The sequence below is a fragment of the Zophobas morio genome, unplaced genomic scaffold, assembly GCF_036711695.1.
Source record: "Zophobas morio isolate AGI-343-1 ecotype UQ-CSIRO unplaced genomic scaffold, CSIRO_AGI_Zmor_V1 ptg000004l, whole genome shotgun sequence".
In the NCBI taxonomy this organism is placed as follows: Eukaryota; Metazoa; Arthropoda; class Insecta; order Coleoptera; family Tenebrionidae; genus Zophobas; species Zophobas morio.
In genome coordinates, this window is record NW_026972109.1 from 2,422,391 (window position 1) to 2,436,492 (window position 14,102).

At 30.8% G+C, this 14,102-nt stretch overlaps 1 protein-coding gene across 2 annotated transcripts in view; it reads left to right on the forward strand.

Moving 5' to 3' along the window:
* The window catches only part of Dtn (detonator), a 221,214-nt gene that overhangs the window by 196,319 nt on the left and 10,793 nt on the right, over positions 1-14,102 (forward strand). Inside the window, exons 6-9 of one of the 2 annotated variants that reach the window (XM_064066829.1) lie at positions 2,346-2,489; positions 9,094-9,296; positions 9,357-9,861; positions 10,001-10,394. In XM_064066829.1, the coding sequence (XP_063922899.1) occupies positions 2,346-2,489; positions 9,094-9,296; positions 9,357-9,861; positions 10,001-10,394 (1,246 nt within the window). Of the gene's footprint in view, positions 1-2,345; positions 2,490-9,093; positions 9,862-10,000; positions 10,395-14,102 lie in introns of both variants that reach the window. The other variant, XM_064066820.1, reaches the window with a different exon arrangement.

Consider the following 14,102-nt stretch of genomic DNA (forward strand, 5'->3'; position numbering starts at 1 on the left):
GTTTTAATTTTTTGATTTTTAATTTTTTTTTATTCTAATTTTAAGAATGATTTCAGTGATTTTGCCTGTATCTATCCCAATAACTGACATTTCCAAAAAAATTCAAAAAATGTTAAAAGGGCAGCTATGCGAAAAAAAAAAGTACTGATTTATAGAGAATTCTTCGTAGATTAATAATAATCTGAAATCGTGTTTGTTCAACTCCTTGAAATAATGTAGAAAAATGGAAAAATGCTTTCCAAAAATTGTCAAAAAAACAGCCTATCCGAAACGAAAAAAAGCATAAAGTCATTTTGGCTCTTTCTGCCAATATTATTAGAGAAATCCTGGCAGATTATTAATAATTCGACGATATTTTTTCTTTGATCGTTTCAATAATAATCGAGAGAACTGGAAAAGTAACTTTCCAAAATTTTCCAAAAAATCCAAAAATCGTTAAACCGGTGGCTCTGCTAAGGGAAAAAAGTACTGGTTCATAGAGAAATCTTCGTAATAATCTAAAGTCATGTTTGTTATTCTTGAAATAACCTCAAAAAATTTCGAAAATTATTCCAAAAATCTTCAAAAAAAATTTGAATCGGCCTCCATCTAAATGGAAAAAAGCATACTGGTCTTAGAGCAAACTTCTTGAAATTACGATTTTAAAACCATTTTCGACGACAAAATTGGAAACATAATTCCCAAGAACTTTCAGCCAACTATTAAAACCGTCTACATTCCAAAGAAAAAAAGCTCTAGTTTTAAATTCCTAATCCATAACTAAAATAATGTTTCATTTCCCGATGTTTTAATTTTTCGATGTTTTAATTTTTTGATTTTTAATTTTTTTTTATTTTAATTTTAAGAATAATTTCAGTGATTTTGCCTCTACCTATCCCAATAACTGACAGAAATTGGGAAATAATTTTCTAAAATTTTCCAAAAAAATTCAAAAAATGTTAAAAGGACAGCTATGCGAAAAAAAAAAGTAGTGGTTTATAGAGAATTCTTCGTAGATTAATAATCTGAAATCGTTTTTGTTCAACTCCTTGTAATAACGTAGAAAAATGGGAAAAAGCTTTCCAAAAATTGTCAAAAAAACAGCGTATCCGAAACGAAAAGAGCATAAAGTCATTTTGGCTCTTTCTGCCAATATTAATAGAGAAATCCTGGCAGATTATTAATAATTCGACGATATTTTTTCTTTGGTCGTTTCAATAATCGAGAGAACTGGAAAAGTAACTTTCCAAAATTTTCCAAAAATTGTTAAACCGATGGCTTTGCGAAGGGAAAAAAGTACTGGTTTATAGAGAAATCTTCGTAATAAGCTAAGGTCATTTGTTCTACTTCTTGAAATAACCTCAAAAAATTGCGAAAATTATGCCAAAAATCTTCAAAAAAAACCTGAATCGGTCCATCTAAATGGAAAAAAGCATACTTGTCTTGGAGAAAATTTAAAACCGTCTACATTCGAAAGAAAAAAATCTCTAGTTTAAAATTCCGAATCCATATCTAAAACATACAAAAAATGCAAACTCAAACTCTTTTAGAATTCCACAACACAACCACAAATTCCCCTCCACCCCTTTCTCACGCCTCACGCCCACTCTCCCTTTATCCCCAAGAAAAATGCAACTGTTCCAGCCATGATGGCTTTCCCGATTTGTAGATCCCTTTTCCCATATGTAAATCCACCTTCTCCCGCGATTGATTGGTGCCGCAGAAGGCATCGCATCTCCTCATTCGTAATATTATTTGTACGTGAGCAGCAAATCCGCAAAGCGCCATTTTCTGCCTAAATGATCCCGCAGATCTATTTTCATATCGAATCCGATTTCCGGCCGAATTAATCTCGCCCAATTTCACCCAGCCCTTGTTTTGATATCAGAAAAACGCACGCCCAATTTCAAACGCTTTAATGATGTAATCGCCTCCTCAAAATTAAGGATTATCAAGTCGGAATGAGACAAGACGGACGACTCGCACTCACTAAAAGCAATTTCGGTAGATTTATGATATTAGAAGACGTCGGGAGGAAAAAACCTCACAATGACTGAATACTAAGAACGCTGGGAACAAATTTAGACGTGGAAAGACGCAACGTTACGACGAACAGACGGGCCGGATTCGCGTAATTTAGAGGAGACAGGGTCGTGGTTTAGGTTTTGTTGTCAAATTGCTCGTTTTTCGCGGCTTGTACACTCTTAAATATCCGATTACTTTGATGCGACTCCATTTACATAACAACAAAGTTGTGGACAGATTTATCGAAGCTTCGTTACGTAACCCCGTCCAGGTTTAGTGTAGTGTGTTAAAAAAGAACCGAGACGTGGAAAGACTGCTCATGTTGCATTTTATTGTTGCAGAACTGGGAAGTACTAAACACTGCGGTTTTAACTGGTCGCCAGGTCTCGCAGGCAATGAAAGTTTTTATCGTATCTCAAGCAGGAAAAGCGGCCGATGTCACGTTCCAGGCGTCGTGTCACTCGGAAGACGACAGTGTGTTAAAGGTACGTGCACTCCAGACGCTTTTACAGGTGGTCGGGGAGAAGTTGGACTGCATTGTATGTACAGGGATGAACAAACTTTTGTCGGTGTGTCGTAAACTAAAAAACAAACAAAGCCGATGCACAATACAACACAATCCGCTTAGAAGGAGTTTCGAGAGTGGACAACGACAATGCAGTGGCGGCGATACGTTTTGTTTGTTTTGTTGGAGGAGGCTGCAGAATGTTACTTGGATCTTATTCTTAATTAACTGCTTTGTGGATGTAGGGGATCGCGATTTCTACTTTTATTTTTGCTTTGCGAACAATTAAGTGGCTTGAATTAAAGTGCACGAGGAGCGGATTTCTTTGAGGGAATTAATTTGGAATGTGCGTGTGTGGAGATGAAACCTATTCACACGTTTATAGAAAATGGGAAAAATAGTTTACAAAAATTTTCAAAAAAAAAAAATCATGGAAGGAAAAAAGTTAGAATTTTTTCGAAACTGCGAGCCTGAAATAATTCTCACTCTGTCTCTGCAAACAACGGAAATAATAATTGGAAATATCCATCCAAGCATTTTCCAAAAAACGTGTTAAAACGATCTTCATTCGAAAGGAAAAAAGAATCAGTTTATAAAGAATTTTTGTAGATTAATAATAATTTGTGGTCATTTTGGTTCTACTCCTTAAAATAACTTAAAAATAGGGAAAATATTTTCAAAAAGTTTCAAAAAAAGGTTCAAACTGCCCGGACTACTAGAAAATTTCTTCTAAACTATAATTTCAATTAATATTCAAATGCAAGTGACAGAAAATTAGAAAAATAATTTCCAAAAATTTTCCTAAAAATAATAAAGTGATCTCCATTCGAAAAGAAAGAAGGACTAATTTATAAAGAACTCATTGTAGCTTACTAATCTGACATAATTTTTAGAAAAATAGCAAAATGTTTTTAAAAATTTTTCAAAAATTCTAAAAATTGATAAAACGGCAGCTACGCATAAGGAAAAAAATACTGATTTATGGAGAGTCTTCGTAAATCTGACTTCATTATGTTGTACCCCTTGAAATAATTTTGAAAGTGGGGAAAATATTTTCCAAAAAAATTCAAAAAGTTCAAACTGCCTATTCAAAAGAAAAAAGCATTGGGCAACTAGGAACATTCTTCTAAACTGCGAATTTAAGGTAATATTCAAATGCAAATGACCGAGAAAATTAGAAAAATAACTTCCAAAAATTTTCCAAAAATCAAAAAGGTGATCTTCTGATTCGAAAAGAAAAAAGTACTAATGTATAAAGAACTCATTTTAGATTACTAATTTAACATTATTTTTATTCTACCCATTCCAATAACCGAGAAAAGTGGCAAAATATTTTTCAAAATTTTCTGAAAATTTTCTAAAAATTGTTTCAACGGCAGCTATGCGAAAGGAAAAAATACTGATTTATGGAGAGTCTTCGTGGATTATAAATTTAAGATCATTATGTTGTACCCCTTAAAATAATTTTGAAAGTGGGGAAAATTTTCAGAAAAAAAGGTTGAAATTGCCGTTTCAAAAAAAAGCATTGAGCTACTAGAAAGTTTCTTTTAAACCACGAATCTGAAGTAATTTGCAAACTGTTTCTGCAAATAAAAAGAAAAATTGGAAAAAAATAATTTCAAAAAATTTTCCAAAAAACAGAAAAATTATTTCCCTTCTTAAAGAAAAAAATGACTAATTTATAAAAAACTCGTTATAGATTGCCAAGTTGACATCATTTTTATTCCATTCACTTCAATAACCGAGAAAAGGGAAAAAATATTTTTAAAAATTTTCCGAAAAATTTCCAAAAATTGTTTAAACGGCAGCTATGCGAAAGGAAAGTACTGATTTATGGAGACTTCTTCGTGGATTATAAATCTAAGATCATTATGTTGTACCCCTTAACATAATTTGAAAGTGGAGAAAAAACTTTCCAAAAATTTTGAGGAAATAGGTTGAAACTGCCTTTTCAAAACAAACAAACATTGAGTTACTACAAAGTTTCTTCTAAACCACGAATCTGAAGTAATCTTCAAACTGTCTGCGAATAACAGAGATAACTAGAAAAAAATCATTTCCAAAAATTTTCCAAAACACTGAAAAGTGATCTCCATTCTTAAAAAAAAAATGACTGATTTATAAAAAAACTCATTATAGATTACCAATTAGACATCATTTTCATTCCACCCAATTCAATAACCGAGAAAAGTGGCAAAATATTTTTTTTTAATTTTCCAAAAAATTTCCAAAAATTGTTAAAACGGCAGCAATGTGAAAGGAAAAATTACATACAATTTAAGAGTTCTTCGTGGATTATAAATCTGAGGTCATTGTCTTGTACCCCTTGAAATAATTTTGAAAGTGGAAAAATCTCTTCCCAAAAATTTTCAAAAAAAAGGTTCAAACTGCCTTTTCAAAGCATTGAGCTACTAGAAAGCATCTTCTAAACCATGAATGTGACTTAATTTTCAAACTGTCTCTGCAAATGACAGAGAAAATTAGAAAAGTATATTATTTTCGAAAATTTTCCAAAAAACATTTTAAATGGTATCCATTCGAAAGGAAAGCGGACTAGTTTATTGACATTTTTTGTAAATTAATTATTCGACGTCATTTCCATTCTGTCCATTCCAATAACCATGAAAAATAGCAAAATAATTTTCAAAATGTTCCAAAAATTGTTAAAATATCAACTATGTGTACTAATTTAAGAAGAGTACTAGATGGAGTAATAATATGAGGTCATTTTTGTTTTATCCCTTGAAATAATTTTGAAAACGGGGGAAAATACTTTCAAAAAATTTTAAAAAAACCTCCAAACTGCTGCAAAGCACTAGGTTACTAGAAACATTCTTCTAAACCACTAATCCGAAGTAATTTTCAAACTGTCTCTACAAATGACCGAAAAAATTAAACAAATATTTTCTAAAAATTTTCCAAAAAATATTAAAATGGTCTCTTTTCAAAAGAATAAACAACTATTTTATAGAGAATTCTTTGTAGATTAATAATTTAACGTCATTTTGATTCTGTCCATTCCAAAAACCGAGAAATATGGCAAAATATTGTTTCAAAATTTTTCCAAAAATTTACAAAAATTGTTAAAATGGCAACTATCCAAAAAGACTGAAATATAGATTTATAGAAAGTTTTTTATAAGTTTACAGTCAGAGATCCTTTTTGTTCTACTCCTTGAAATAACTTAGAAAATAAGAAAACTATTTTCCAAAAATTAAAAAAAAGCATTGAGCTACTAAACACTTTCTTCTAAACCACGAATCTGAAGTAATTTTCAAGCAAGCTCTGTAAATGACGAATATTAGAAAAATAATTTCCAAAAATTTTCCAGAAGACATATCAAAATGGTATCTATTCGAAAGGAAAGCGAACTAGTTTATAGAAAACTTTTCGAAAAAATTCCAAAAATTGTTAAATTTTGAAAATGGGGAAAACACTTTTAAAATTTTTTAAATAACTCCAAACTTTCCAAAACAAAAGCATCCCATTACTAAAAAATTTCTTCTGAATCACGAATTTGAAGTAATTTTCAAACTGCCTTTTCAAATGACCGAAAAATTAAAAAAATACTTTCCAAAAATTTCCGAAAAACATGAAAATCGTCTCCTTTCAAAGAAAATGAGAAAACTATTTTCCAAAAATTAAAAAAATGCAGAGCTACTAGACAGTTTCTTCTAAACAACGAATCTAAAGTAATTTTAAAGCAATCTGTAAATGATGAAGAAAATTAGAAAAATAATTTCCAAAAATTTTTCAAAAGACATTAAAATGGTATCTATTCGAAAGGAAAACGGACTAGTTTATAGAAAATTCTTTGTAGAATAATAATTCGACATCATTTTCAGTCTGCTCTTTCCAATAACCGACAAAAATAGCAAAATAATTTTTCAAAAATTTCCAAAAATTGTTAAAATATCACATGTGAAAAAAAAAATTTGCAAAAAAGCACCAAACTGCTTTCTCAAAAAAAAAGCACTGGGCTACTAGAAAATTTCTGCTAAACCACGTATCTGAAGTAATTTTTAAACTGTCTCTGGAAATGTCCGAGAAAATTAAAAAAAGATTTTTCAAAAATTTTCAAAAAAATATTAAAATGGTCTTTTAAAGGAAAAAAGGATTGTTTTATAAAGAATTCTTTGTAAGGTTAATAATTTGAAGTCATTTTGATTCTGCCCATTCCAAAAAGCGAGAAAATTGGCAAAATATTTTTAAACAATTTTCAAAAAATTCCCAAAATTTGTTAAAAGGGCAACTATGCGCACTGATTTACAGAGTTTTTTCGTACATTAATAATCTGAGGTCATTTTTTTTTCTAATCCATGAAAAGGCTTTAAAAATGAAGAACATATTTTCCAAAAAATGTTAGAATGATCTCCTTTCAAAGGAAAAAGGAATATTTTATTGAGAATTCATTGTAGATTTATAATTTGACATCATTTTGATTTTGCCCAATCAAACAAGCGAGAAAATTAGCAAAATATGTTTTCAAAAATTTCCAGAAAACTCCCAAAAATTGTTAAACACGAAAGGGAAAAAATACTGATTTATAGTTTTTTCGTACATTAATAATCAGAGGTTATTTTGTTCTATAATCCTTGAAAAAACTTTCAAAATGAGGAAAATATTTTCCAAAAATTTTCCAAAAAATGTTAAAGTGGTCTTTCTTTCACAAGAAAAAAGGACTACTTTATAGAGAATTCTTTGTAGATTAAAAATTTGACGTCATTTTGATTCTGTTCATTCCAACAAGCGAAAAAATTGGCCAAATATATTTTAAAAAAGTTTCAAAAAATTCCCAAAAGTTGTCAAAAGGACAACTACCCCAAAGGGCAAAAATATTGATTTACAGAGAATTTTTCATTGATTAATAATCTGAGATCATTCTTGTCCTAATCCTTGACAAAACTTTAAGAATGAGGAAAATATTTTCCAAAAAGTCTTCAAAATATATTAGAGTGGTCTGCTTTCAAAGGAAAAAAAGACCATTTTATAGAGAATTCTTTGTAGATTAATAATTTGACGTCTTCTTGATTTTGTCCATTCCAACAAGGGACAAAATTGGCAAAATATGTTATCAAAAATTTACAAAAAATTCCAAAAATTGTTAAAATATCAGCTGTGTATACTGATTTAAGAAGAGTTCTTTCTATGTGGATTAATAATAGAAGGACATTTTTGTTCTACCCCTTGAAAAAATGTTGAAAATGGGGAAAACACTTTCCAAAAATTTTCAAAAAAGCTCCAAACTGTCTTTCCAAAAACAAGCATTGGTTTGTCTCCTCAAATGACCGAAAATTTTTAAAAAATATTAAACTAGTCTTGTTTCACATGAAAAAAGGATTATTTTATAGAAAACTCTGTGTAGGCTAATAGTTTGACGTCATTTTCGTTTTACTTATTCCAAAAAGCGAAAAAATTGGCAAAATGTTAAAAAAATCCCAAAAATTGTTAAAAGGGCAGCTGTGCGAAAGGTAAAAATACTGATTTATAGAGAGTTTTTCATGGATTAATATTCTTAGGTAATTTTTGTTGTAATTCTTAAAAAACTTTAAAAATGAAAATATTTTCCAAAAATTCGAAAAAAGCACTGGGTCAATAGAAAATTTCGTCTGAACTAGGAATCTGAAGTAATTTTTATTCTGTCTCTACAAATAGTGGACAAAATTGGAAAAATAATAATTAAAAAAATCCAAAAAAAAAGTGAAATTCGAATTCTTTGTAGATTAAATATTTGACGTCATTTTGCTTCTGCCCGTTAAAACAACTACGAAAAGTGGCAAAATATTTTTTTTAATTTTTCCAAAAAATGTCCAAGAAAAACAGAAAATGGAGAAAATATTTTTCAAAAATGTCGAAAAAAAGGTTCAAATAACCTATCTGAAGGAAAATAAATCACTGGGCCAATAGAAATTTTTCACTAAACTACGAATATAAAGTAATTTTCATTTGATCACTGGAAATAACCGAGAAAATTGGTAAACTAATAACCAAAAATTTTCCAAAAAAATGTGAAAACGGTATCCATTCAAAAGGAAAAAACCACTCGATTATAGAAAATTCTTTTTAGATTCATTGTTGAGTAAGTCACCTTTTGAGTTCAGTTTTGTTATATTGTTTGAAAAAAAAAGTGAAAAAAAGGGGAAAATATTTTCCAAAAAATTTCAAAGGAGTGCATACAACCTATCCGAAAAAAGCACTGATCCACTGGAAGATTTGTTTTAAACTACGAATCTGAAGTCATTTTCACTCTGTCTCTACAAATAACCAAGAAAATTGAAAAATTAATTTAAAGATTTTCCACAAAAATGGCAAAACTTTTTTTTTTAAGAATTAATTTCGATAAACCCTATTGACACGTTTTTAGCACCTTCATTAAAGAAAACAGCATCGCGAACTCACGTTTATCTCACTTATGCAACACAATTAAATAAATTGTGCCCATTACAATCAAGAGCGCACTATTTCGAACTTACAAAGAACGAACTTAGCGTCTAACTTCGTCCCGCCTTGTAATTTATTGCCTCACTTCAAGCAGAAAACATTCGTCTGCACCATCGATTTTACAATAATTCTTAACTTGACAGGTCTCCTCATCATGTAGTTCGGTGTACGTAGACGGCAGCGAAGCCCGAGGTTCCGTAAACGGCTCAGTCCTGGTTAAATACGGCACCTACATCGGCTTAGCCCGCTTCACCGTCTGGATGCCCGAATTCGCCCTCGACCTTCAAGTCACCGACACCCGTCTCTCCCAAATGAAGTCCTGGCGCGTCCCCGACTACCACCCCAGGTACACACCACCCATTCCAATCCAAAAAAAAGAGCGCGTTATCCAACCCGTTTGTTTCAGCGGCACTAAATCCCGCCGGAAAAAGCGCTCGTACAGCAGCAACTGGGGAGCCTCTAATCCCACCGATGACATGGGCAATGTGGTAGAAAAACCCATGTGCCGCTTGAGATATCAGCAGAGTCCCGTGGACGTGTACGCCCGCTTCATGGCGGTGGATCATGATTCCGGAAGGATAAGTTACTTGATCAATAGACGGACGTGGCTGAGGGTGACGGATTTGGTTTTGCCGCTGTTGAGGGTTAGCGACCCCAGGATCGCCAGTCTTCACGGGAGGATCCTTCAAGGGCGCAGCTTGGGGCGCACGGAAGTGCAGGTCCTTTCTCCCATTACGGGACGCGTTATAGGAGCGAAGGAGATAAGAGTGGGAAATGACAAAGTCGGGCTGGCGCGACTTTTAGTGCAAGTCGTTTCGGGGTTACAGCTCAACATTTCCCCAGACAGTTCCATCGAAAATGGGTACATCGCTGAGACGAGTGTTACGAGGAAGCTGACGGCCCAGTATCAGGTGGGTTAATGACCCTTTTAACCCGAAAGCAATTTATACTTAGGTTATACAGCGTTTCGCATGTGATTTTGTTAACTTAGTACTAGTACGAAACGAAAATAAACACGATTTTTATTTTTGGTTGTGTTTTTGTATTTAGGAGGGTTTGTTGGATATCGAAATGGAATTTTCTGACGGCACTCGAACCCCTCTTCGCGATATAGCCGATTCGGACTACCACTTGGTGGTGGAAAGCTTGGATCCTGAAGTGGTTGCTTTCGCACCAATGGTGGCCTCCCATCACCCACGGGTGATTGCCGTGGGTGAAGGTAATGGAGACCTGCTCCAAGTCACTCTTTTGCTAGCCGAAGAATGTAGAACTAGCACGAGACCCAAAATTAAAGGGCCTGGGCCCTTGGCGACGGCGTCGGCTTCAGTTACCGTGGATTTCAGCTCAAGCGACTTGCAACATAGGCCTGATATTTTGCAGAACGACGGCGGCTCGTTCGGAGGTTCGAAAAGGGACTTCCAAGACCTTCAGGACATCTTAAAAGGTAAGGGGTTATAGTTTCTACTATTTTAAAAATAAGTATGAAACATTATTGTCACTCTCATCTTGGTCAAAATTTTTCAATAAATCCATTTTTCGATTATCAACTTTTTGAGTTTTCAACTTTAGGATTTTTCCATTTTTTCAGCGTTCCGAATTTTCCGCTCCTCGGTTTTTTATTTTTCCGTTCTCCAATATTTCGATTTGGAATTTTTTGAGTTCCCAAATTTGACTTTTGAATTTTTCGATTTTTCAATATTTCGTTGCTTCACCTTTAGGATTGGTTTTTTCTATTATTATTTTCAATTTTCTCAATTTTTCAACGTTTTATTTTTTCGTTTTTCAGTTGTTATATTTCCAATTTTTGGATTTTTTATTTTGAATGTTTCCATTTTTCGAAGAAACACATCGAAAACATAAGAGCAAGATGGAAAAAATCGTGCTTTACAATTTTTCTAAATTTCAATTCGAATAAACTTGTTCTTTGTGTCCAAAATTTTAAAATGCAAAAACGAGAACTTGATTATTTAAAACTAAAATTTGAAAAGACTAAAAATTGGTAACTAGAAAAACTGCAAAGCAAAAAATTGAAGACATGAAAATTTAAATTATCGTTTAATTAAAATAAATACATATAATTTTCTTTAAACAACACAGTGAGTTAAAAATTTGTTTCACAGCTTTTGAGTTTTCAGTTTTCAATTTTTCAAAATTTTGATTTATCAACGTTTGAGTCTTCCAATTTTTTAATTTACAATTTTTCGATTTTACATTTAGCCCGATGTGTCAATTTCTAGATCGTTTATTCAGTTTTTGGTTTTTCCAGTTTCCCCACTTTAATATTCCGATTTTCATATTTTCCATTTGCGAATTTTTGTTTCTTCAATTTTTCGACTTTACAGTGTTCCGATTTTAGGTTTTCTAGTTTTCGATTTTTAATTTTTGAATTTTACAATTGTTGGAATTTTTAATTTTTTCATTTTGTAATTTTTTGGTCTGCTAGATTTTCGATTTGCAATTTTTCGATATTTCAATTTTGCACTTTCTCTATGTTTTGATTTGTAGATATCTTAATTTTTACTTATTTCAAGCAATCGAGATTTCAATTTTTAATTTAGCTTTTAAGTGTTTATTAGCGTATCTCATTAGCCAAAATCGCTGCTAGAAAATCGGAAAATTACAAAATTGGAAAACTAAAGAATTTGTATAACTTCAAAAATGGGTGCTATGAAAAAGTTTTCAGTCAGCACAATATAAATGAACGCGGTGAAAGCAATTAAAAATTAGTTAAAAAAAATTAATATAATAATTGAAAAATCCAAAAACTCTAAAATCGTGAAAATTTCAGATTAATAAATTTGTTCTTTTTGAATTAAATTAAAAATTACAATCTGGGAAAATGAAATGTTAAACAATTGGGAACTTGAAAAATTTGAAAGGTAAATTTAAAAAATCTCAATTTACTGAGAGTGCAAAATTGAAATATCGAAAAATTGCAAATCAAATATCTGGAAGACCAAAAAATTACAAAATCAGAAAATAAAAAATTCCAAAAATTGTAACACTGAAAAATTAAAGATTGAAAACTAGGAAACCTAAAATCGGAAAACTGTATAGTCGAATAATTGAAGAAACAAAAATTCACAAATGGAAAAATATTGATTCATAGAGAATATTTCGTAGATTAATAACCTGAAGTCATTTTTGTGCTAATCTTTGAAAAAACTGTAAAAATGAGGAAAATATTTTCCAAAAATTATCCAAAAACTATAAAAATGGTCTTCTTTTAAAGGAAAAATCGACTACTTTATAGAGAATTCTTTGTCGATTAATAATTTGACGTTATTTTGATTTTCAAAAATTTTCAAAAAATATCCAAAAATTTTTTAAAAGGGGAGAAAAATACTGATTCATAGAGTTTTTCGTAGATTAATAATTTGAGGTAATTTTTGTTTTAATCCTTGAAAACACTTTAAAAATGAGGAAAATATTTTCCAAAAATTTTCCAAAAAATATTGAAGTGATCTCCTTTCAAACGAAAAAAGGACTACTTCACAGGTAATTCTTTGTAGATTAATAACACTGGGCAACAGTCATTTTGTGCCGGAAGTGTAAATAATCAAATCTTACTAATTTACGTATACTCAATACAAAATTGATAATAGAAAGTCTCCTTTGGTTATAGTTTTTCAATAACATACACACATATTTTCACAAAATGTTTAATTGCTACAGTCTTTTTAATAAATCCAGTTACCATAGTAAACAAATAACTGACATCAACTGTCAAAGAAACTTTCTAGAAAAGTTGCCATTCTTATAAAACAAATTAATTTTAAATTTTGTGTTAGTTTAAAAGTATATATAGGGCATTTTTGTATAAAAAAAATGCCGCGAAATTGTAAAAATAGTAGTGACAGTTTTTGCCACATTTGCGGTGAAGGCATATATATAGGTCCTCAAATTAGAGAACTCATCAAAGATAAAGATTTTGAGAACATCATTACTGGCAACGAAACAACTGCATGGACTGCCTTTAAAGATGTTGCAACGAATTTTCTTGGAAACCACCGAGCCGAGAATTATAAAGACATAGTGCAAAATTTGTTAACTGCATATAAAAATCTAGGTTGCAATATGTCTTTAAAAGTTCACTTTCTACATTCGCACCTAGATTTGACAATTAAAGAGCAAGATGTGAAGTATAAGCGCCAAAGTCGAAAAAGAAAAATTACATAAATGTTAAAAAACGTTCAATTTTTAAATACTAATATTATTCAATAAACATTTTTATTTTTCAAAAACTATTACCAATTGTGCATTTTTATTACTATAGACGTGTTTAGCAACCCCATATTAAGTAAAAATGATTGCAATTATGCATGGCACAATTTTTTTTTTTAATATTGTTGCCCAGTGTAATTTGACGTTATTTTGATTTTACCCATTCCTACAAGGGAGAAAATTGGCAAAATATGTTTTCAAAAATTTTCAAAAAATTCCCGAAAATTGTTAAAATGACAGCTATACGAATGGGGAAAAACACCGATTTATATAGAACTTTTCGTAAATTAATAACATAGGGTCATTTTGTTTTAATCCTTGAAAAAACTTTAAAAATTAGGAAAATATTTTCCAAAATAATTGATCTCCTTCTTTCAAACGAAAAGAGGACTACTTTACAGATAATTCTTTGTAGAATAATAATTTGACATCATTTTGAATTTGTCCATTGCTCTAAGCAAGAAAATTGGCAAAAATTTTCAAAAAATTACCAAAAATTGTTGAAAGGGCAACTATGCGAAAGGGAAAAAATACTTATTCATGGTGAGTTTTTCCTAGGTTAATAATTTGAGGCCATGTTTGTTCTAAACCGTGCAAAAAATTTTAAAATGAAATTATTTTCCAAAAATGTTAAAAAAATATTTCAAAGAAAAAAAGGACTGCTTTATACAAAAATTAAAAATCTAAGTAACTGTAATATCGAAAAATTGAAAAATTCAAGAGTTGATAAATAGAAACATTGAAAAACTTAAAACAAATTAAAAAAATTGTAAAATCTAACAAAAATCGGAAAATCGAGACATTACAAAATCGGAAAACTAAAGAATTTTTAAAAACTCAAAAATGGGTGCTATTAAAAAATGCTCAGTCAACACAATATAAATAAACGCGGTGAACAGCACTTAAAAATGAATTAGTTAAGAAAATT